The following is a 25,104-nucleotide window of genomic DNA, read 5'->3' on the forward strand; positions in this document are numbered from 1 at the left end:
AGCAAGTCAGTGATTGGTCGGAATTCGTCTTGTAACAGAAATCGTTTTCAATTGAACTTACATCTGTAGTATATCTAAAGAACTTTTCGTATCCGACTCCGTAATCCCGCTTTTGTTTGTTGGACCTATTGCATTTGAAACGTAAATCCATGATACAAAGCTTACAAGCAGTTTTCGGTTATTATAAGGGCAAAAATATATTACTACAAATAGCTAGTCTAATGTGCGTAAATGACTTTTAATGCCAGAGTTGTATTTTGTGTAATATGATTACTCAAACAATTAAAAGTAAAAACCAATGGTCTTGTTGCAATAACACCTTGGTTTGCAAGAATTAATCCTTTTTGATTTATTACTTTATCATGAAACTTTAGAACTTCATTGATCAAAACAAATATCATTTGTATAACACTATCAAAGATCTTTTTATTGAGATTAATACCTATGATTACAAACGGTTAGGAAATTAAGTTTTGTGATGCGTACGATTTTCCTTTTTTGCAATGTTAAGTGTCTTTATGGATCAAATCCAATTTCCTTGTGAAATACAATCTACAGTCATATTTGCTATTACCCTCATTTCTGAGTATAAAACTGTGGAAAACTTATTCTTGAAGCCATAATATCGGAGTTTTCCCAAAGAGTAAAGCGTAAAACATGGCTAAGTTGCCGTACATCATACTGAATATTTGTTTGTGTCTTTCCTTTGTTCATTCGAAAAGCGTTTCCTTTAATCACAACGCGGATGAATGTTTCCAACAATATGCCGTCGATCTGTGTAACTGTTCCTGTGAGGGTCAGTGTGAAGAAAACCCTATCTGCTGTGACACTGGGAACATAACTAACGGGAATCTTACTGCAAATTTCCACAGTTATTTTACCTGTGTCCCGAATACATATACCTCTCATCTGATTGTAACGATATGCCCGGATGAATGGACCGATGAAACAACACGGCATCTTTGTGAAGAGCCTACTTCATCTACACCAGAAGAGGTAAACCTCGTGACCGTGGAATATTTGGGGTTTGAAATAACATTTCGAAACATATATTGTGCCGTTTGTCATTCACAGCTGACGTATTCTTATTCTGCTTATTATTTCTCTGCTGACAATTGCCCCGGGGGACTGATATGGGCACTTACGCAGAAGGAATTGTTAGAAGATGACATTCATTTCATTGCCAATCATTGTGAAAAATATATTCCTGATAGTATTAACAACATTGCGAACCTTTGTAGCTGCCAACACCCTCTACACACATTTACGAGTAACAAAGTGTTTTTCCAATGGACTTACGCCAATCATGTCAATTTAAAACCCATATTTACACCAAACTGTAGCAGCAATTCAGTAAGTATGTTTTTTGTTTTCTGCAGTACGAAAATGTTTTTTCAGCTGATCAAAAATAACATTAACGGTTATTCATTCAATCAAATTTCCACTGTTGTACATTTAAAGGTGGTGATCGCCTAGGTAATAAAATATCGAAAAAAATTTAACTTCACCAATGAATAGTTTTGGCTCCAGATGTCCTTTCTTCTTTCACGTACCTTATTGACCAGGAAAAACTTGCCTAAGAGAGGACTGTGCACATACATTTATGTCGAAAGCGGGGCAACATGTAACATTGGTTTTGGTGAATTTGTGTACGCCAGTGATTTCCGTCTGCACTGAAGTAATTACACCTTTTCGAAATTTGCGTTACGTTAAATCTTATTGGGTATAACGACATCCTTATGTAATAGGACTGGTATACAATATCATGAGTCAAAAGTTCAACTCCGGTTTTGAATTTAGTAAGTTAACCAGATGTTCTGTCATGTTAAGATAAAAGAAAAAAACGAATCAATGATATACATTACCTGTAATGTACGTTTTTGCAACCGCTTATATATATTCAACATGATTATAACACTATATAGATAATACAAATATAGGCCTAACCACTGGTTGAACTACTGTATCTCAGTACTACATGATTCACATCGCCCAGAGTCCCACAAACAGTTAAAAGATAAAGGGACAGGGAGAGAAGTGGGCTTACCTGTAGGTTAGTGCTGCCGACACATTCTAGATCCCCGACTTCTATACCCGAAATCATAATAGAAATTTTATAGAAATGATAATTATTTATGATATTGATCCCTCCATTACTTTGGTAAATGTATAACATTTTTCTGATAAATAACTATCAATATGCATCTCAGCCATAGTCCACATATTATAATCGTTGTATTTTCTACATGCAAGTCATTATTGTCTGTATTTCAGGTTTTATATGGACAAAATGAAGAATGTGAATTAGGATTTAAAATAGTGAACGGCACCTGCAGGCAGATTCTCGCCTTAAATAGATGTTTAGATCTTTATACTTTTGTTTCCTCTTTTGATAAGTTTGCTGACGGGTATCTGCAAAGTGAGACCATGATGCAAACCTCAATAAGCACGGCTGCGTTCAAACTGTTTCAAATATTAGAGAGGTCAGGGTTACATAATTTATGGATTGCAATATACAGATTTCGCCGATATGATGGAATATTCCAAGAAAATGGTGGCAGTTGTACGCTCATCTACACAGACCTCATAGTCGCTCGTCCCGACGAAAATGAAATGGTGCATCTCAGAGAGGCATTCGATTCCTGCATATGTAACTTCCAATTCGTGGCAGATAGAGAACAAACACCTAGTAATGAAGTCTGTGAAATAGACAACATACCTGTATATACATCAGAAAACTTGTTTACAGAATATTCGATACTGTGTTACTCAGAATTGGGTAACAATTGGAAAGATAAGGAAGTACGTCGTTTCAATGATAATATTGGGTGTGACAGTCGTTTAGATACATCTCACGCTATCATCCTCAAATGTCCTGACGGCTGGAGGGAAGAACGAACTCGCCAAATGTGTGAAAACACAGAACAGATCACACTGGACGAACTGGTACCGGTCATTGCTCCAATCAACATCACAGGTCTACATGTGACGTTTAGAAACAAATACTGTGCAATCTGTCATGGCCAACATGACTATCAGTCTGTACCTCTTATCGTTGATGCGGTTGCTTGTAATATAGAGAACGGCTTACGCAATTTTCTTCGTACCAATATGACCATCACCGAATCTATTGAATCATTCATACAAGAAAAACAATGTGTCTTATATGTGTTTTCTGGTTATACTGATGTGTTTAGTTCCTGTCCGTGTCAAATGACCGACAGGAAATACCTTTTGGAGGTATTTCTTAACGAGTCACAAATCCCAATATCCAATTTGAAGTGTCCTCAGATTAAGGTATGTTGATTCTGTGTTCTTTTCCAATGTAATCCTTTTTCTTGGACGACCATAAGAGAAAAAGACAATACCAAAGATTTTATACTGAAATTAAGATTTTTTAATCGTTAGTTTGCCTCTATTTTTATGCTAGATTACCCTTTTAGTCTGTAGTCGTATTGCTTTTTTTTTTTTTTTTTATGTAATTTCAGTTATTGTGTCTTCACACTTAAGATAAGCAGAGGGTTTCATGTACACTTTTTAGCTACTTTTGTATACCAAAGCCTTGGCTGAAAGCTACATCGGAGTGGGAATTAAAAAGAATAAATAAATATGACGAACGCTCAACTCCAAACTAAAAAGCAATGCGTTGGGGGGCATAAGTAAGATTATATCTTATTTCAAATAAAAAAAAATGAAAATGTCAAAACTGGAATCGCGCAAGTCCCATATTGGCTCCATTATCATAGAGTTTGCATTAAAATTTGAGATAAATCAATTTTTAATAACAGTTTTCAATGCTTTTAAATAGCAGGTGATAACCTTTCAATAACGTCTTAACAAACATGAATGAACATTACTGAACTATCATGGAATGTTGATTTATATGTCTATGTGTTTTTTTGTTTCATTTTGCGACCAGGAGAACGGAATGCCAAAGTGGAAGGATTGTGGTGTTGGATATATGGAGATCGGTGGAGAATGCAGAAGGATATACCTACCAAGCGGATGCTTTATAAACTATAGATTTGTCTATCCTCTTCTTGGAACTGTTGATGATATGGACGAACATTTAATCACTGCTATCATGACAAATTTTTATCAGAGTATGGCTTACCCAGAGTTTGTCTACGAGTTTAGCGAGTACGTCATTGTCCCTGGATTAACAAAGAACAAGAAACAATGTATCGAGATATATGTCGATGTATTGTTCTTACAACCATTCAATGAGAACCAGCAGAGGGCCATCGATGGTATCAGTCAGTTTCCATGTCCAATCGTTGGCAATTGCACCGTGACTTTCCTTCCTATTGGACACTTGCTTTTGGATCGATTTTGCAATCCGGGTACTGACCAAAAATTATCTGTTTCGAATTCTTCTTCACAGGACCCACTTCTCTATCTCGTTCACTGCTTAATATTTTATTATTTCATTTTTTTCTTTATTTCGTATAATCTTGGTTGACACTGCTAGTGGATTACAGTCCCTGAGGATTGCCATAGCCAGTATGTCAAGTTTTAACTAATTTGAATGCTGAGGTAGCACACTACAGTAGGACAGGCTGGCCATGGGCGATTTTTTTGTTAAGCGAATAACTCCTATATTATGATATGCATAAAAAATAAAAAAAAAAAATAAATGTACACTATAATTGGTATATTCAGTATGAAGTAGTACATACAAGCTTCACATTTGTTAAAACAAAAATTAATAAATTGGTTGCGGATTTTAAATTTCCGGATTTTCCGAAAGTGTGTTTACACAGGAAATTTAGTTTTGCCTACAGCGAAAAATGGAAGCCCACCGAAAAGGTAAGATAGCAGGAAAACTTAATTTACAACATATGCCAAAACAAGATTAATTCTGTCTTTGGGATAGAGATACTTAATTTCAAATAGGTTTCAGAAAAAAAATTGTGTAGAGAATTGTGTCATTTTGGGTCAAATATAATATTTTGCAATTTTTTAGCATTTTTTTAAGCTGTTACCATGGTATTCACAGCTCTAAACATCACAGAAAATATAAGTTTACTTATCCTTCAGAGCTGTATTAAAATTGCAAATTGTTGTACAGATAAAAAATATATATACTTTATTAGAGGTAATATGCAGGGTTAACTGTCAATGTTTACATATCTAAAATATGTGCCATATTTTTCAGAATTGGGCATTTTTACTGTACACTGCTACCTGACACGGTTAAGTATTTATTTATTTATTTTTGTTCCAAAATATATGTGATTTTTTAAAAAATAATGGTTTTAAATTGTAAACCACTTATTTGGCCTTAATACCTCTTACATGTTGCAATATATATATATATATATATATCAGATATATGTCACCCCATTACGAGCCCAAATGTTTTGACCTATCAATTATCCATTGATTTGCATTATACATTGGTTAATGTTAAATAATAATGCAGATATATTGTGTTTAGTGATCTTTTTGTGCTGCCTAATGGTCCATAATGCCTCTATCATAGATAGCAAGATATCTTCAATGAATGTCTGTGTCGATACAGTTGGGATTCTTAACCAAAATATATATACACATTTTGATAAAACAAGGTATTTAGTTTATATCAATTGAGGTTATTAACGGCCAGTGCTTTGCGGGGACGTAAAAGTACTCGTCTGCTTGGCCGGAGATGATCTCTTCAGGCGAGTAAATGATGCAATGTCGCATGCATATTGAATAAAAAAAATAACACCATTATAGATATTAGGTATAATTTGGCATAGGTATCTTGTAGTTTTTCAATCAGTTCATTTTCGAAAATCATAATCGAACTTTCGTAAGCGATTTCCTAGTTGTTAATTTTCCATTTTAAATTGTAACATTCCTGCTTCCTACACTTACGGTGTTTTGTGATTCAATATTCATGATCTTATTATGAGAATTCATGCGACAGATGTAGATGTCGACTACTACCGGAAATAACTCACAAAGCATGGATCCGAGCGATACAGGTTGATGAAAACTATCGGGAAGTTTGTGGTCTACATCTCGATCTCATTGTACCATCAATGGTCTTCATACAAATGTATACATCATTCGGATTACCCCTCAGCTAACGATTCTGACCTGTTTTGGAAAATCCTAACTTATTTTCCATCAAAAACATGCATATGATAAAGGCGCTTTAAATTATCTAGCAATAATAAAATTGTAATTACTGTTTTATGGAAGTAATATAAATTATATATATATATATTATCTGATACTTATGGTATACTGCATTCTTGCCAATATCTTGACTTTTCAGAACTCTGAAATTCAATCACATAACGATTGATATAGTTATTTACACTAATTGCTTGATATGTGTAGAAAATAAGAAAACGAGATTACGTTAGAAAATAATGCATTGTACTGTGTGTTCGCCAAGATGCTAGAAAAGTAGGATACAGAAGGTCAGACTTTCCCTGCCGTAAACATGGGATGCTACAATACTGTAACAGAGAATAGATAAGAGATATGATTAATATACACTTACAGAGAGTATTGACTAGGTATTTATTACTTACGACATTGTTATCGACACCATGATACCTTGATAAATACCGGTCGATACAAAGAAAATAACTTCCAGATATGAATAAAACATCCTCCGGTTCAATAAGTGTTTCATTTAAATAGAAGTAGTACTGCTCATATGGTTTCCTGTTTAGTAAGTTACTTCTTGAAACATTGATTTCAGACTGATTCTCCTGGGGTTGTACCTTCACTGCTGGAAATGGAAGTGAAATAATAAGGAAGTAATACCATAAGCGTTGATGAAACATTGTTGGTTCAAGAAAAAAATTGTCTTTAGAAACACGAAAATTAAACCAAAACGGGCTTTAGGAAGCGTTGGTTACATACATTCCACAAGGTATAATCGAATGTATGTTAAAATACCAAACGTTCATAGCATTTGACGGCTCAAATCGGTAATTACAATATTTACTATTTATTCTCAACATTATTGCAACTTGCAGTGATGGTGAAAAGTTCTTCCCCAAGTGCATAAAAAGTATGTGCATGTTATTTTCAATAACCATGACATCGCACCATGAATATGATGACAAAATGGCCAATGTTGATTATCGATCCAAGTTTGACTTCCAACCATGGTACTTTTTCACAAAGCTTCGTAACTTACGAATTTTCGGAAATATTTACGAAGAATTTACGCAAAACTTACGAAGTCGTATTTCCGTTTCACAAAGATGTTCGTAACTTTTTTGTATCATACGTCAAAATCGTTATCCCGGTAATATACCGCAACATGGAGATTAAAAAAAAGACGCTTTTGGGATGATAAGTGTACGCCGGTTCTTCACCTGTGCCCCGTACACAGACATTGATCTTTACTTTGTTTTATCCAAACAACCGCATTATTGAAAGAAGAAAAATATTCTTAAGAAGTAAGATTTTTGGCATAATTTTATTTTCCGTGTAACAGATTCTTTAACATTTTCCTTATCCTTGAATAATTTTCACGTAACGCTGGTTCCGAAAAATGAAATATTTCTAAATATAGATCGAAATGACTGACAGATGTATATATAGTCAGGATAACTAGAAAACATGTAAATTAGACTTCCATAAGACTCCTCAATCCCTTCTATTCGAAAGCTGATGTATTAATGCAAATAAAAATGGATGAACGAAAACGTTCAGGAAGAGAACAGTACCATAGTCCGCTAGCAGACTAGAAAAAAAATGCCATAAAGATATCTTTCGGAGGCAAAAATAGGAATGAGGAAACGGAGAAGCCTTTATCCTACTTGATACGTACAATGTACTTAGTACAGATGGGTTGAAGTTACCTTTTGTGTACGCTATGCCCGGTTCAGTGTTGCTTTCTACTCTATGAACTTTTTAACTTAATGTCACAAGCTACATGAATTAAGAAAAATGTGTTTATCTGCTATATCAATAACTATTGATGGTACATTGAGCGGATTTTTAATGCGATGAAATAATGAAATACTTAAAGCTCGATAAACATAATATTTTTTGGAGATTAGGACATAATTTCTAACATATTTGCTGGAAATCAAACACCGGTTTGATGAAAGGTAGGACCATATACTGTTTGAAAAACAAAATTATCACATCACTGCAAACAAAAACAAAAACAAAAAAAAAACCAAAAACAAAAAAAAAACAAAAACAAAAAAAAAAAAGAAAGGGAAAAAAAACCACATAACTAAACAAGTTAAAATTGAAACAGAGATATCGGTGCTGAATCAATATATTGATACTATGTATGTAGGCAGCATATATGGGAACAAAGTTATTTTAACAAAAGGAAACTATTAGTTGCTGATTATGTTAAATATTCTTACTGCGAAAATAAAATAAAAAAATCAGAATCATGAGAAGTCATCTGTTGTATAAACAAATACAGTTTATACCACACTTGGAATAAACAGTAAATGCGTTTTGATTGGCTAACGGATGAAGACCGCTACGCGCGGTCGCGGAATAACGCACAGATAGTAGTTTGCATCGGTTTCCCTGATAACTATTTTCATATGGATTTTTATCAATTTAATACTTTCGAAGTTTTTGATTGACTTTATCACTTTTTATTGTCTCTAATAAGCTATAGTTTTTGCACATATTTCTGAAATTATCAGGTTTTTTTTATATTAATTAGCGCTCTTTAACAACCGGTCATATCTTTTCGTTCGAAAGTACATTATCAACCAAACACACGGCGGAATCCTTGGAATTCATTGTGTTAGCACCAGGTCATACAAACTTGTGGTATTTGCTTATCATATTTCTATCAATCACTCTCGAAAGTTTTTTTTTCAAAAGTTACAAAACAAAACAAAACAAGAAAAAAAAAAAAAAAAACAAAAAAAACAAAAACAAAAAACTTACCAAATCTGGTATTTGTTCTCATTATAATATATAATTTCATTATTAGCACTTTTTAGATCAAAACAAGTAAACTATTTTCTGTCCGCTGCTTCTAAATATTAACATTGTATCATACTTTTAATGATGGTGATTGATATATTTATGTATTTTTATTTACAAATAAGCATGTCATGTTTTGTAGATACATGTAAAAATACGATATGATTCTTATTTTCGGTTTTCAAGAGGTATCAATAACATGTGTAAATAAAGCGTCTTTTTAATTACAAAAGCCACATGAACGAATGTTAAGAGTGTACCTTTTTTTAAAGGATACTTGACAAGAATAATATTCTGTCCATTATCAATATTCAATCTTTGAAATAGGGGTATGATAAAAAGGTGTTTGCTGATTTGTGTTCAAGCATCCAAGCTTATAATTAATTTCTGAAACTGCTTTTTAAATTCAAAATGCATCTTGATGTACATTTTTACTTATTCATAAAGGATTCTTTTGAACAAATCAATAAGCAACGTCAATGGTTGTGTTGTGACGTCACGTTTTTCGTGCCATTCACGTTTTTTCATCGAGGTATGAAAAGAAAAACTCTGCAAGCTGCCTGCTGCATGCAAACATATTCTGCACAATGTGGTACATTTCTGGCTATTCAATCCCCTTTAAATTATCTTTCTCATAACTATTAAATCTTAGCTTCCACATATCTTTCCTGTGATCAGTTTGGATAAGGGAGGTTTTTGGTAATACTCCCATGCAGTATAAAATTAGAACGACTTAATATAACGCCTTGCGGAATCCGAAACGGTTGTTTCCTGTCGATTACATAAATATTTCAAACTGTTCAACATACAAAGCAAACCTGTTATGATTCAATCAGGGAATTATGGAATTTGTAATTTTATCCAATTAGATCTTCAGTATAAAGAATTTCCATCAACCAAAACATATGATTGTTAATATTGTAAAAAGAAGAACAGGAATATCTACTTATGTGAAAGTTTTATGGGAAAAAATAAAAATAAAATATCATGTATTTGTTGATTTGGTAAATTGAGACGTAAAACTTCCATTAAATCGTAAGTAGATGCTTTTTTTGCAAATTGTATGTGTCGAATATCCCTTTAGATAATTTGTCGTTTACAACATGTATATTTATCAATGTCATCGTTGAGGCAAGGTATATCGAAGCATTTACATGTAATTTGTAGGATATGTATTTTTCAAAAGCATGTTTTAATTTATCAACATAATGAAATTCGAATGTACATCATTGACTATTGCCGTCATTTTCTTTGTTATAAGGAGTGCGTGCTGGATTGAGCATGTGCTTGGTTAGCATTAGCACGTTTTAGATTTGTACTTTGATATACGAATTAAATATTGCTTAATGATTGTAAATACAGACTGTTTACACAACGGTATATTTTAAAGCTAGGTACGTGGACAATTATTATCTTTGAGTACTTATCCTGTTTGATATGTTTTGATTATAATTTTAATTTCATTTAAAGATTCTCTTTGTCCATGTGACAACTACAATAGCACCCCTGTACAAATAAGAAATCATTTGCCCCAAGTACATTGTTTGTATTTATGTTTACATGTTTATTCAGCTTTCATTCAATTTCTTTGTAAGTGAACATATATGTTTGATATTATCTTCTTGTTTTTTTTTTAGCTTTTTTAGCAAAGACAGACACTAAAATGATATTTATCACCAAGTTCCTACTTCCTTTACTTGACAAAAATAATCAGAAACAATTTTATTCTCGTCTACAAGTCTTAATTAAACGGTAAATGCTACCGTTGCGTTTTATGCACACGACACTTATTCCTCAATTACCCTTCTCGTCCAATCTCTTTTGCTGATCAATTTGTCATGTCACCTTTTTATTTATTACAAAACGGTTCACCTGAAGTTCAACGTCAATATGAACCTTGATTTCCTGTATGCTGATCTGAACTATCATTGTCAGAAAAATAATTGGATTGAATTTCCACAATGCGAGTGTTATCGATAACTATATAATATTTTAAAATGATTCACTTAATATATTAGTAAATATTCCATATCAGTGTTCCTAGTAAAAGTGTTATAAAACTATGCTGTATGCTCTGGGGCCCCCAACGGGATAAAAAGGGCCCCATAAAGGGACATAACCAAAACAGAATAAAATTACAAGAAAATGTATGTGTTACAGCATAAAATCAGCTATTTGCATAGCTTGCATATACATGTACATTATATATGAGACGTTTGTTTCATTTATCACATTAACACATAACGAATTTAAAACAAAAACATAACTTTTTTTTTCGAGGGGGGGAGGCAAAAGGGGCGAACTCAAGAGCTATTAAATTATCTTAAAACATAACAATGCTACGCTTAACGATTATACGACAACACTGTAACAGTGATGATTCTAATGTAGTGTTAATTAGCAGGAGGGTCAACCCCTCACTTGGGTAAATCCAATGTTCTCAACTCGGTCTCGGCAAGTATTAAGCATCTAAACCATAAAGAGACAGTTGGCTGGCTACGCGAGTATATGATGCTATGCCCACAAGAGAATGGTTGAATCTATATCTCTCAACTCGGTGTAGGCAAATGATGTGCTACAAGTGCCGGAAGAGGGTTAAGCCCACTATGCAAACTATACGATGAAGTCGCACCTCCCTCGACTCACTGTAGCAAGAGCTTATAAAAACAGGTAGAAGAGGAGGACATATTAGCCATATAGTCAACTCAGTGTAGCGAATTGTTCACTAAAAGTGCCGGTGACTAAATTTGTGAAGGGTAATAACTCTGCATCCAAAATTTGGGGGGAATTTGATTATCAATTATCACCGACAAATAATTGATATTAAAAGATAGCCAAAAAACGAAGGTGAATGACAAGTGGGCATGTACAGCTATCCAAGTTTGCATATAGTTAAGTTAATTAGGGAATTTATAATATTCTTAATGGAGAAAAGCAGTATAATATTATTATTATATACTCTGTACATTTGCTAAGGACTTTGAAATTAAAGTTATTCCTGCACTTTCAATATTGTGTAAGCGACTTCTTTTGTATTCAATTACCTATCAATATTGTATGGATTCTTAGCATTATTATCATTGAAACGCATCCCTAGAACTTGATTAAACAATTAAAGCCCTAAAGAACATAATGTACATAATGTACATTTTCTTTCATGTTGGTTGTATGGTGGGGCTAGTGGTGGTTGTCGATTAAAATTAGCCAAGGTGCTGCCACGGCTGGTTATAGCGATTCTGAGCCAACTGACCCGTCAATGACCCTGAATTTCGGCCCCGACTCTGTGACGTAGACCTTGACCAGGCCCCCTTGACAGTACTCTGGGTATGGCACCTTTATGACAAACTGTATCTGCTGTTATAGAAATATTTATGAAACAAGATACAAGATGGAGCCTGTAGTACATTATAATTAAGTGTCATCATAAACATTGATTTTCCTTCATAAGCATTAACATACAAATGTACATTCTTTGTGTTTTACATCAGGAAGATGACTGTGTTTAGTTCAAATCCTATTTATACTTTTTTTTTGGAATTGAAACAGAGATTGCCTTCCGCTTGGATAACATATCTGGTCAAAACATAGGAATGTGGAAGGAATATTGAAAGAGCTGAGCTATATGGAGATCCTAACGTCAAGACTACATAGAAGGAGAGATGTTTCAAAACTATTACATTTACATTGTATTATCCCTCGTAAGCCCTATATGATCTCTTGAAAAAGGGAGGGGAATCTGGTAATTGAACATGTAACAAGAGTTAAGTTAGCCACACTAATAATCGTACATTTCGCTGTTAATATCTCTATAGCTAAACGCACGAATGTTGCGAAAAATTGTTTATACCATCAAAAGAGAATACTATTTGTTTCTCAATAATCTCATCAATTTTTACTTATTACTTATTCATTTCTAAAATCATCAAACACTGGAGCCGATTTCACCTTCAAAGATATTGAAACATTTTGTAAATCCTTCACATTCAAAGACTTCAAACCATATTTTGTATACAGCTGCTGACAATTGTCATTCGCTGATTTGATAATATATTCTAAAGGATTTATCCGCCATTTTGAGGATATTACCGTGGAATTGACTCTTGTTTTGGTCTTAGATGTCAGTCGAGTAATTTCTTTTTCAACCCTTTTTGTGAACTTCATACCAGAAAACTTGTACATTTGTTTGGTATATGTCAAAGGTTCTCTCACTATGTCTTCATATTCAGTAACCATTATTCTACCAGGATATTTTCTATTTAGCACCTCCCGGGTATTAATGTCATCATACACACGATTGCAAAATCTCACAACTGATCGCTGCATGTTATCCCTTGTATATCGACCCGCTTTAAATTGCGAGATCAGAGTTGATCTTGGATCACGAAGTAAATGGATGATTTTTAATGTTGGAATATTCTTCAGAAGAGACTCCAAAGCATGAAGAGGTATGCGTATTATTTTTGCAACGATATATTCTGAATCCCGACATGCTTTTGTAATAATACGTATACAACTTCGTCCTTTCTCTAGATTGGCTTCTAGTTTTGTCTTGTTCATGCACAATTGGAACTTTGAGGAATCCGTACAGGTGTGAAAGAAGCCATCCTGGTAAAAAGACAACGGTAGATTTTCCATTGTACATGTAGACAAGTCTCCAATGGTGTCAGCAGATATTTCCATAAAATTCCTCGGATTTCTGCAACATTGAAAGAGTAATATATTTTAACATATAAAGAACATATTAGGGGATAAATCTTTCACACCAGGAGGCTTCAAAGTTCAGCTTCACACTAAATAGGTAAATATGTGCCTCCAAACAAGGTAAATCATTATAACTAATCCGGATGGTTCCTGTCGCTGCTGATTGTCAAAATCACCATCTTTCTCGAACTGGAATTTTTAGCGACCTGCGCATCGGTCGGCTTTTTGGCAATGTTTTAGATGGTTGTGATCCCGCGAAACTTACGATGGACAGAATGAATATTTTTGCAAACTTACACATTAACAAAAGTCTACTCTTTATTTTCAATAACTATAGCTTCAAAGAATTTTTTTTAATCATGCCGTTTCTCTTTCTCTCTCACACGATCTTTTCAAAATTCACAGAATATTGAAAAATCTTCTGATGGCGAAAATTTAAATATATATATTTACATGTATATAGCAAACGGCAAATGCGAAATACCGCTCGATATAGGTTTATTCTAGCGAAATGTGCAGGTAGGACATTCAATACAGAATACAATATCAAGAAATACATGTTGGATGTGCTGAATCGTCAAGTCAGCATATTGTCTGTCAATGGTTATAGGGACCCAGGGAGAAATTATATAACATGGAGTAGAATTGTATAAAACAATAATTTACAAAATAAAAGAATTCTATTTCTTTAATAGTGGTCACCGCCGAAGCGCATTGCAGTTTTCTTTTTAAATTGAACGAAGTGCAAATTAATTGCCTGTATTCATAATTACATCTCACGTAGCACTGGTGTCCGAAATTGTGTATAATTACACAAATATAAATGGAAATATATTACCGATCAATAATCGTCATGACAACATGCATATGAGGCTCCCAAATAAGGCTTCCCAAGCCCATAAAAAACAGAAATGTGATATGACACAGACAGTACTTCAAGATATTTTTGGAGGAAAGATTGTGGGAATGTTATCAAACGGAGAAGCCTAAATCCTACTGTACGTCCTCGGTACATGTGAGTTTTTTCAGTGTAGGCTATGTCCTGTCCCGTATCGCCTTCTTATACCTTCACTATGAACTGAATGGATATTTGTATGTCAATAAGGACTTAAAGCCTCTCTATGTATTCATAACGTTTACATTTTTGACAAAATTACAAAAAATATATTAAATAATAGAATATATCAATCAATACCGTAGTTTTTCACACTTACAATCAAAATATGCCATACACGCATGCGCACATCTTTTTTAAGAATAGCAGACTGGTGATCAAAGCCACTCATCAGAAGCCCGATGTCGATCAGACATACTGGTTGCTGCCACGAATGAGTGGGGGGGAATCACAACATCGTCTACGACTAAGAGAGACAACGTGAGTCATTCAGATCAAAGATCGGTTAGACGTGAAAAGCTAGTATGAACTGGCAGTGAAACTTCTCAACATTTGATAAACAACCCCGTGCTTTTCTGCGTTGTCATCCGGGGATGTGATTCGGCGCGCGCAGGATTGCGTCACGTTCAACTTTGAAATGTTTATAACATACTTTACTTATGAATGGTTGACGTAACTGAACATATTTGAATGAATTTAAATCCATAGGGAATTACAAAATTAAACTTGATAAAGTTTCATATCTATAAACCAAACATAGAGAGGATTTAATGAATAAATATCTTTCCACCAAAACTAAATTAAACCTTCCATCTTTGATAATGCCGTTGTTGAGATGAAAATAAAGTTCAGAGGCCGGGTACTGGAATCGTGTCCGGGACATTTACAACCTAACTTACGTTTCATAGAAGCTTAGCTTTCGATACTTTCGTGTTCCTCACTCAAACATAACCTTTAGACGGGGCTTTTTAAAAGAAGGTGTTTTCTTGGTCAAGTTGGAGACTATGATATAGAGAATGGACATCTGGAGACAAAATATATGTATGTGTGAAAACTGACATTATCCTGATATTTCATTAGGTGGACGATAGCCACCTTTAAGAGGATATATAACTTAAACATATTCAAATCACACCTTTCAGTCACTTGTACAGAAGGAGTGCGTACCAAGTAAATATCAATAATCCACATACAGGTTATTTTACCGATAATGAACAGACGAAAGATCTTGCAAAAAGGATTTTGCAAAAAAAAAAAAAAAAAAAAATTGTGTAACAGGTCAACTACATAACAAAGGCCAATGGATCGTGGTATATGTAAGTATTTTCTATAACAACCTCAAAATAATTTCATCATCAATTAAGATACATGAGTAGCAAGGTTTTCCGTTGTAGCGATCCAGTTATGAATTGCCGTATCTACTTTCAGAATCTAAAAATGTATATATAGAAAGGCGATCCCCATAAAGGGCTTGTATAACAAAAGGACTTTGTACATTGATACCTAATAATATGACCCTGGCTGTTAATAGGACGTTAAACAAAAACAAAACAAAACAAATACCTAACAATGTGAAAATTACACCAGTATGTGATTCATATGACTTACTGCATATTTCTCACCTCAAACAAACAGAAAGAGTGAGTAAACAAAAAAAAAATAAAAAAATAAAACAAAAAAAAACAACATTTTGTCAGTCCCTATACCAAACCTCTGTATTGCTTTGAGAACATTTTACCTGTACAAGTATTTTCCAGCACCTTGGAATCTTGGCTCAATACTAACAACAGTCTGTCATTACGCATCCTAATTGTCACAAGGATATTTTCATAGTCAATATCTGGCTTTCCAATATGAAATAATACAAGAAGTTTGGAAAGTTCTTCAGTATGAGTTTTTAAATTACTATTCAGATACGGTGCCAGGGAAGATAAAAATGCATGTTGATCAATTCTTATACATAAGGAATTATCAATCCCTAAGGAATTCTAGTAATTTCTTTCTGTAACTTAAAAACAAAAAGATAAAATGCATATTTGAACGTGTCTAAGGAAACGGATCCTGACTATTTTAAACTTTTCAAGGAATTATTGTTTAAAAGGTTATGACTTCAAATTTATTTTTTTTGAACTTTGAATGTGTCCTTGAAGTTAATCCTTTCATTTGTGTTGACTAATTGTTGATATATTTCCTTTCTTACAGCGTTTGTTACCACAGTACAATGCACACACACACACACACACATCCTCTCATCCACATCATCACCCATCCACACATACACCTTCCATAGTCATGTAACCATGCGGGGTCATGAAATGGGATTTTTTGTGCGGTGGAGTGTGGTAGCAAGTGCTTTTTCACCTACACTTTTTCTTAAGTATTCAGTAAGTGGTGTCTATTATATGAAATCGTTTTACCTTAAGGTCCCATCCAGGTAGTAGATAGGTCTCTGGTTTCTCACGTCGACCTGTAACTTATGGAGGGGTTCAAACGAGTAGAATGTCTTTGGATTAGCTTTTAACAGATCACCAACGAAAGATGAACCGCTACGCATGTATGTAACCAGGAGAATAGGTATTGGCCCTGAAAATGGAACCAAAGTCAGAATACCAATACAATTCATCATCCTGTTTGTTTTGGAGGCGTCCATTTTGTAAAAAATCACCGGAGCATTTCTCGTTTGAATTACCTTCAGAAGTAACTAATGCTGAAAAGACAGGCATCAAAGAACCCCAACAAATAATTAGTCTTTGCATTATCATATTTCTTAACCACAACGCCTGATTTTATTGATTATCTCGTGCAAATCACAAAACCATATTCACTACTAAAGTACTCTATATTCAGTCAGTGTAAACTAATTAAAGTAATCTATTTCAGGTCAGTTTATAGAGAGTTTAGAGAGAGAGGTATTACGATTCAAATTTATTCAAATATTCAATTGATAAATTTAGTTTAATTTTTTACTAAGCAAACAAAACAAATTCGATAGCAGAAGATTAAACTATTCGCTGCACAAAAACACACTGCTATTTCTAATGTTCGTTATATCCTGTTCCATGGTAAGCTTTCTCCGTTCGATCCATTGCCTTCTGGAAAAAAATATTCGTTTCTCTTGCGCTATCGGAATCGGAAGAGACTTTATAAATACATTTTCTTTTTTTTAACTGTCAATATATATATGTATGTATAATATTTCACAATATTGATTAAGAAAAGAGAAAACGGGGAATTAAAATCTTCTTGAGTCTTGAATGTATTTCTGAGTGATTTGGCTTATCATAAAATTATCTTCAATGGATAAATCATTGTTTCCATATAACAACAGTTGCAGGTCTAGTGGCATGAAATTGTTTAGATTTCGGAACAATTCGATTCTCTGTTCAAAGTAATTTTGACAAATAAAGAAGTAGTGGTATGCATCCTCAATAGGATGTCCACACTGACAATGGCGATAATCAATAAGATGCGATTGAAAAAGGTCATTTTTTAGAATACTACATTTGTTTCTTAATCTCGCATGCAATATATTAGATTTTCTATTTCCAACTGAGTAATGGGTAGGTACATGTGTTTTATTTGAGATAGATTTTTTAAATACTGAATATGAGATACTATGTCTAATCTCTAGATCAAGTTGATTCCAAAGTCGAATAGTAGATGGGAAAAACGATTTGTTTGTTAGTTGAAGTCTGCAGTTCGATAGAGAGTAATTATTTGCATCACGTAGGTTATAATGTGAGTTTTCAGATACCAAGGGAGGTAATAAAGTGGATAAGTAACTAGGAGTGAGTTGGTCAGTAATTTTATAGAATAGTTGTAGTTTTCTTCTAGAACGACGATTTACAAGAGGTTCTAATCCACTTTCAGAGTATAATGAGTCAGTATGTCAGTATGCACTGAAGTACTTTATACCTTGTTAGTATATATAAGTACTCTATATTTTGTCAGTATATATACTAAAGTACTCTACATCCGGTCACATTATACCAAAGTACTTTATATCATGTCTGCATACACCTTAGTACTTTATAGCTTTTCATGTTATACTAAAATACTGTATATCTGGTCAACATATGCTGAAGTACTCTTTATCCGGTCAGTATATACTAAAGTACTCTCTATTCGGTCAGTATATACTAATAACTCTATATTTGGTCAGTATATACTAATAACTCTATATTAGGTCAGAATATACTAAAGTACTTAATATCCAGTAAGCATATCCTAAAGTACTTAACATCCTGTCAGTATATCCTAAAGTACTCTATAACCGGTTAATATATACTAAAGTTCTCTATATCTGGTCAGAATATACTAAAGTATTCTATATCTAGTTAGTATATACTAAAATGCTCTATATCCGGTTAGTATATATTACATTACTGCATAGCCGGTCAGTTTATACTAAAGTGCTATTATCCGATTAGTGTATATTAAATTACTGTATATCCGGTCAGTACATACTAATTTACTGTATATCCGGTCAGTATATATTAAAGTATTCTACATCAGGTCAGTATATACTAAAGTACTACATATCCGGTCAGCATATACTAAAGTACTGTATATCCGATTAGTACATACTAATTTACTGTATATCCGGCCAGTGTAAACTTAAGTACTCTATATCCAGTCAGTATATACTAAATTACTCTAATACGGTCAGTATATAGTAAAGTACTCTAGATCCAGTCAGTCTATACTAAAGTACTCTATATCCTGTCAGCATATACTAAATTACTCTATATACGGTCAGTATATACTAAAGTACTCTATATACAGTCAGTCTATACTAAAGTACTCTATATCCGGTCATCATATACTAAAGTACTCTATATCCGGTCAATGTTAACTAAAGTACTGTATATCCGGTCAGTGTAAACTAAAATACTCTATATCCGGTCATCATATTCTAAAGTACTCTATATCCGGTCATCATATACTAAAGTACTGTATATCCGGTCAGTGTAAACTAAAGTACTGTATATCCGGTCAGTGTAAACTAAAGTACTGTATATCCGGTCAGTGTTAACTAAAGTACTCTATATCCGGTCAGTGTAAACTAAAATACTCTATATGCGGTCATCATATACTAAAGTACTCTATATATCCGGTCATCATATACTAAAGTTCTCTATATCCGGTCAGTGTAAACAAAAGCACTGTATATCCAGTTAGTATATAATAAAGTACTGTATATCCGGTCAGTATATACTAAAGTACTGTATATCCGGTCAGTGTAAACTAAAGTACTCTATATCCCGTCATCATATACTAAAGTACTGTATATCCGGTCAGTGTAAACTAAAGTACTGTATATCCGGTCAGTGTAAACTAAAGTACTGTATATCCGGTCATCATATACTAAAGTACTGTATATCCGGTCATCATATACTAAAGTACTGTATATCCGTTCAGTGTAAACTAAAGTACTGTATATCCGGTCAGTGTAAACTAAAGTTCTCTGTATCCGGTCAGTGTAAACTAAAGTACTGTATATCCAGTCAGTATATAATAAAGTACTGTATATCCGGTCATCATATACTAAATTACTCTTTATCCGGTCAGTGTAAACTAAAGTTCTGTATATCCGGTCAGTGTAAACTAAAGTACTCTATATCCGGTCATCATATACTAAAGTTCTCTATATTAAGTCAGAATATACTAAAATACTAAATATCCGGTAAACATATGCTCAAGTTCTCAATATCCTGTCAGTATATACTAAAGTACTCTATATCCGGTCATCATATACTAAAGTACTGTATATCCGGTCAGTGTAATCTATATACTCTATATCCGGTCAATATAGAGGTGTATAGTAAAGTTATCTATATCCGGTCAGCATATATTAAATCACTCTATATCTGCTAAGCATTTGCTAAATTACTCTATGATCGGTAGGTATACACGCAATTCAGAATTAGTAACAAATATTGGAATTATATGATTTTTATCGTATATTTCGGAAATGCATATTTAGGAAATGCGTGTTTTATAATTCCAAAGAATAAGTATCACAACTGAAGAGTTCCATGACTAAGAGGGGAAAAATGATCAATTCGTCAATGGGAATGGTAATTATATCACTCAATACATATAATTAAAATCATTTTTAAGCAAACTTACCAATGTTTGATACCGTGGTTGTTTTATCCCGTTCCTCGTTTTTCCGTACTATGGGTTTAGCTTTGATATCCCTACTTGGCGGAGTTTTTCTATCAGCATCCAGCATAAATCTGTCTTTCTCTCGATCAAATCTTGGGTATTTCTTATACGAAGGCTTTTTCCCATATTGAAAATGATGCATTGAGGTTGTGTTTGAAGGATCTGTTATCAAAATGGTATACAATTACTTATATATATATATACATTGTACGTTATATTTAAATAAAATCATGTTGAAATGGAATATTTTTCATATTTTCCATTGGTCTAATATGAAATTATATACATTAATACTGCATGAATCTTCAGGGAAAACATTAAGAATGCATAAGATAACGTGGACAGTATCACTTTTTATCGTATCTGATACACAACAGTCATCCTATTTCAGATTAAAAATATTTCTATTTTAATTATTCCATTTCAAGCAAAGTATTCGTTTAAACCATATAGCAACAGAAAAAAACCTTTATAAACATTATATTGAAATGTCGCTGCATTTAAACGAGGCGTAGTTCTTTTATCTGTGCAGAGCTTATCTATTATTTAAAAGGTTGCGAAACATTATATATATATATCAACTGGTACCTAACAAATACGACGTACCATTTAAATGACATGTTTACAAGGTCAAATCTATGATCAGGATCTGCTTCGTGACAGTAACGTCTTGGGGGTATTTCGGCTACCTGGCGATCAATTACAGGCAGTAACTGTGCGACTCTTTGACAAGGGCCTGTTATATCGACTCTATTTGTTTGGACTGTCTAGAAATTCGCACCATAATATTTGATATTTTGTTTGTTTTCCTTTGATACGTTGCCTCCATAGTTTGGTAATAAAGTCAACGGACAATTAAATCATTTATGAAATTCAAACACGCTTACACAACTAATAATACTAAGCACTGGACAATGGATGAGAACTTGCATTCATAACTAACAAAAGCATCGTAATCACAGTTAGTATGTGCATGTAACATTATGTGATACTTAATTATATATAAAAGTTGCATTGAATGATCTACATATTCATTACTGATAAGAAGAAGGAAATATGCGTCGTCGTACTGGATAACATCGATTGTACCAGTCTGAAAGCGTTCCGTCAGTTGGTTAAGGTGGCTGGTGATGTTTCGGGATCGTTTGTGTCTGGGTCTGAGTTGTCCTCCGGAAGTGTGTTGTATGTAAGTTATCTCCTTGGTTGCATGAATCTTCTTGAATACGCGAATGATGCTAAAGATGTTCTTCTTCAGTTTCTTGTGCCATCCCTCGATGTGGCTGGTTGTCCTGGGACTCTTAGTTTAACGTCCTCGTTGTCGGCATGAAGTTGTTGGAGTTCGGTCTGCTGGGCTTTTCTCCAAATACAGAGTATCATACTAAAAACAGCAGCTTGAAAGACAGCGAGGATGGCTTTCTGGGCGGCAGTCTTGATGTCTAGGAAAAGAGTAGTTAGGTTGAGTTCGAGGTTTAGCTCTGTCATATTGATCTTGAGTAATGTGAAAAAAACAAGCGTTCAGGCATGTGTAGAAAGTTCCATCACAGAAGAGGATGTCGGCGTTGCAGAGGCCAAACAGTTCGTCGGATAACACAAAGGCTGTAATTCTGGATAAGTCTCCATCATGAAGTAGAAGAAATTCCTCTTTTCCGACAGTTAGCTGTGTCCAGTTTACCTCGAGATGTCCCGGATGGTCTTGGGTGGTTGAGGAGTATGGGTACGTCTTAAGCTGGACAGTGACTTCATGCTGGACTGGAATGTTGTTGGTTGTTGGACCGTGAACACTGTATCGTCGTTCCAATCGTAGTTACGTAGCTTGGTAACCTCTCCATCGTAGATCCTTTGTATGGGCTTTACCTCCTCCACGTAAAGGGTACGGATGGTCTCAATGTTCTCCGGAACGACGATCTTGATATGGTCCCATGGTTGGTTGTGGGGATGATGGCCATTTCCAGTAGGAATTCTGTAGCGAGTACTCAATGTGGCCGGACAGGTTGGTAAGGCACATCCCCAGTAGGTTCCCTCTCCTCTGTTGGTCTTCACACAGTAGATTTATCCATTGTAGGCGATGTTCTGACTTCCAAACTCGTTACGAAGAAATGTCACCTGAATATGTGCATTTGCCGTTCTTGCGGTTGATGGGGAATAGTGGTAGCCATATGTACTTATAAATCAAACAGCTTGGATACTGATCTCAATAGTTTAATCCGGTCACCAGCATGAATTTATGTGACCAGCATCAATTTAGGTGACCAACATTAATTTGTGATAAAAAATTATCAATATTCAAAACGGTCAGCGTATGTGACAAATTACAGTGCTACATTTTCAATTTATTACTGATTCTGTATTCACCAGTTTAACTAGTGGACCCAAGCAATCAGGTGATAATTAATTAAGTTAATTAGTATCCAGAGAAATATCTTCGATGAGAAACTGTTGATAAGGGTTATCAAATAGAAAACGTGGCATCTGTTAATCAAATTATGTAAAAAAAAAAAATAGTATTATAATGTTTATGATAATTTTGCAAATATAATTTAATTTATTAAATTAGTTCTTTCAAAGCAATGGCCTTATATCATTTTGTTTCATAGTATGTACTTATTAAAAACAGTGAAGTATCTTAAATGAATATACTTTTTATACCATAGCTGTCTTTTGAAAATGGTATATGGTACGTAAAAATGGTTAAGTAGGGATCAAATGAGATAATTCAAAGTAGGTTATAATACAGGTTAAAATCGTTTAAAGTGGGCTAACACAGGTAAAAACGAGGTAACGTATATATGAAACAGACTATAATGACGGTCACGACATACCTCTTCCTTTGTAATGTGTAAAAAGTGGAGAAAAGAGGACACGCCGACCTAATGACGAGTGCATTTCATTTAGATTTGTAATCTAGATGACTTTGTGTCAAATTATCCGTGATTTATTTGTAAAGAAGCTCAGCTATGACTCAATATATCTACTATACAACATTATCAAATGGAAAGCATTGATAGTTACATAGCAGAAATAGAGTGAAATTAAAAGAATAAAAACATCATTTTAAGGAATTATCATGAATTGAGATAAATTGTTAACCTTTGTATTAAACTATTGTGAAACTGCTGAAACAATACATGTAAAATGCAAAAATAATGTAGTGAAAGATTTTGTCTCGCAGCTCTGTAGAAGGTAAATGAAGGTAATATTGAGGTAATGTAAAATATCCACGTGTAGTGATGAATAAAACAAGTCAATCGTTAAAATATTCAAAGATTATACACGATTATTTACAGACCACAATATATATATACCAACTTAAGATAGATTCTATGTAATTCTGATTTGACAAATGAGAAATGGCTCAACCAGATGTTGAAGTTTTAGGAAGTCGTAACGAGTTTAAAACATTTTAATTATGTGAGATAATACAAAACTCATCAAATGCTACCTCCGAAGAAAACGATTACCAACGTCATGGTAAGGTAATGTTTTATTCTTCCGTAATCAAATATCTATTTCAATATATCAACGAAAGAAAAGTTTTCTCAGCTCAACTAGAATTCCCCCGTAAGCACTAAACATTTAGAGAGAATTGTGGAATGTTTTCCTTGCCGTGTCGTATCCCTTTAAATAATAATAATTTTGAAAGTAAAACATGATACGAAAAACTTCGTTCAATGATTAGAAGACACTCACCTGGAATTGTTGTCGTTAATATTAACACCAGCAGTATTCCAATGGCGCAAGTACAGATATATTTGATGGATCTTAATCTCCACATTATTTTTTCGACATCAGCTAACAAGCGACACCACTCTATCTTTACAAAGATTTCCTGTCATAAAATACAGGGGTTTGTCCCGACGTTGAATTCCAAATAACCACAACCTCAGTCAGCCGAGAACAGCATGTAGTCCATATCACATTAGTATGGGAATCAATCATTACATGGTCGCTATAGTCTATTTCATAAAAATACTTTCTCAAGAAAAGAATAGTATAATTGGGTCTGTTTAGCAAACCATGATGTCATTTATGTCATTACACTATTGTTATTATTTGTAATAAACAATGAAGAATAGAAAGAGCTTAACAAAAGAAAGAAAAAAACATATTCAATCGAACGAGCAGACGTTAAACAGCTGTCAATGATACCAAGGGGGGTGACGATATATTTTAAAACACAGGGACCTGAGGATATGTTACACGCCTGAAAGTTTTCTTGCCTGTAATAGAGCAAGGCTAAATCCTGAATGACAGTGTGATTTGTCCTTAAATATAAAAGGTCAATTCACTAACAACAAACACCCCGTACCTTTTGTCAATGTTGCGAGATCATATCCAGTCATACATGAGAGGTCAAGAGAGGTTGCTCACCTGGGTATTCCGGTGATAATGACTTAACACCCCCTTTACTTATACCA

General features: G+C 33.9%; 1 protein-coding gene across 1 annotated transcript; it reads right to left on the reverse strand.

The window, feature by feature from the left end:
- Nucleotides 1-12,002: 12,002 nt before the first annotated feature.
- Nucleotides 12,003-20,831, reverse strand: LOC117341812 (carbohydrate sulfotransferase 1-like). Its single transcript, XM_033903675.1, has 3 exons — nucleotides 20,651-20,831; nucleotides 16,936-17,101; nucleotides 12,003-13,618 (listed from the first exon to the last, which is right to left on the reverse strand). The coding sequence occupies exons 1-3, from the start codon at nucleotides 20,829-20,831 to the stop codon at nucleotides 12,826-12,828; spliced, it is 1,140 nt and encodes a 379-aa protein (XP_033759566.1). The 3' UTR covers nucleotides 12,003-12,825.
- Nucleotides 20,832-25,104: the final 4,273 nt, after the last annotated feature.

Source organism: Pecten maximus, chromosome 14, assembly GCF_902652985.1.
Source record: "Pecten maximus chromosome 14, xPecMax1.1, whole genome shotgun sequence".
NCBI classification, from domain to species: Eukaryota; Metazoa; Mollusca; class Bivalvia; order Pectinida; family Pectinidae; genus Pecten; species Pecten maximus.

Coding starts and splice junctions, on each gene's coding strand:
- LOC117341812 (XM_033903675.1), bottom strand. CDS start 20,831: ATGCATCATTTTCAATATGGGAAAAAGCCTTCGTATAAGAAATACCCA. Junction 17,102..20,650: donor AACCACGGTATCAAACATTG/GTAAGTTTGCTT, acceptor TTCCATTTTCAG/GGCCAATACCTATTCTCCTG. Junction 13,619..16,935: donor TACCTGGATGGGACCTTAAG/GTAAAACGATTT, acceptor TCAATGTTGCAG/AAATCCGAGGAATTTTATGG.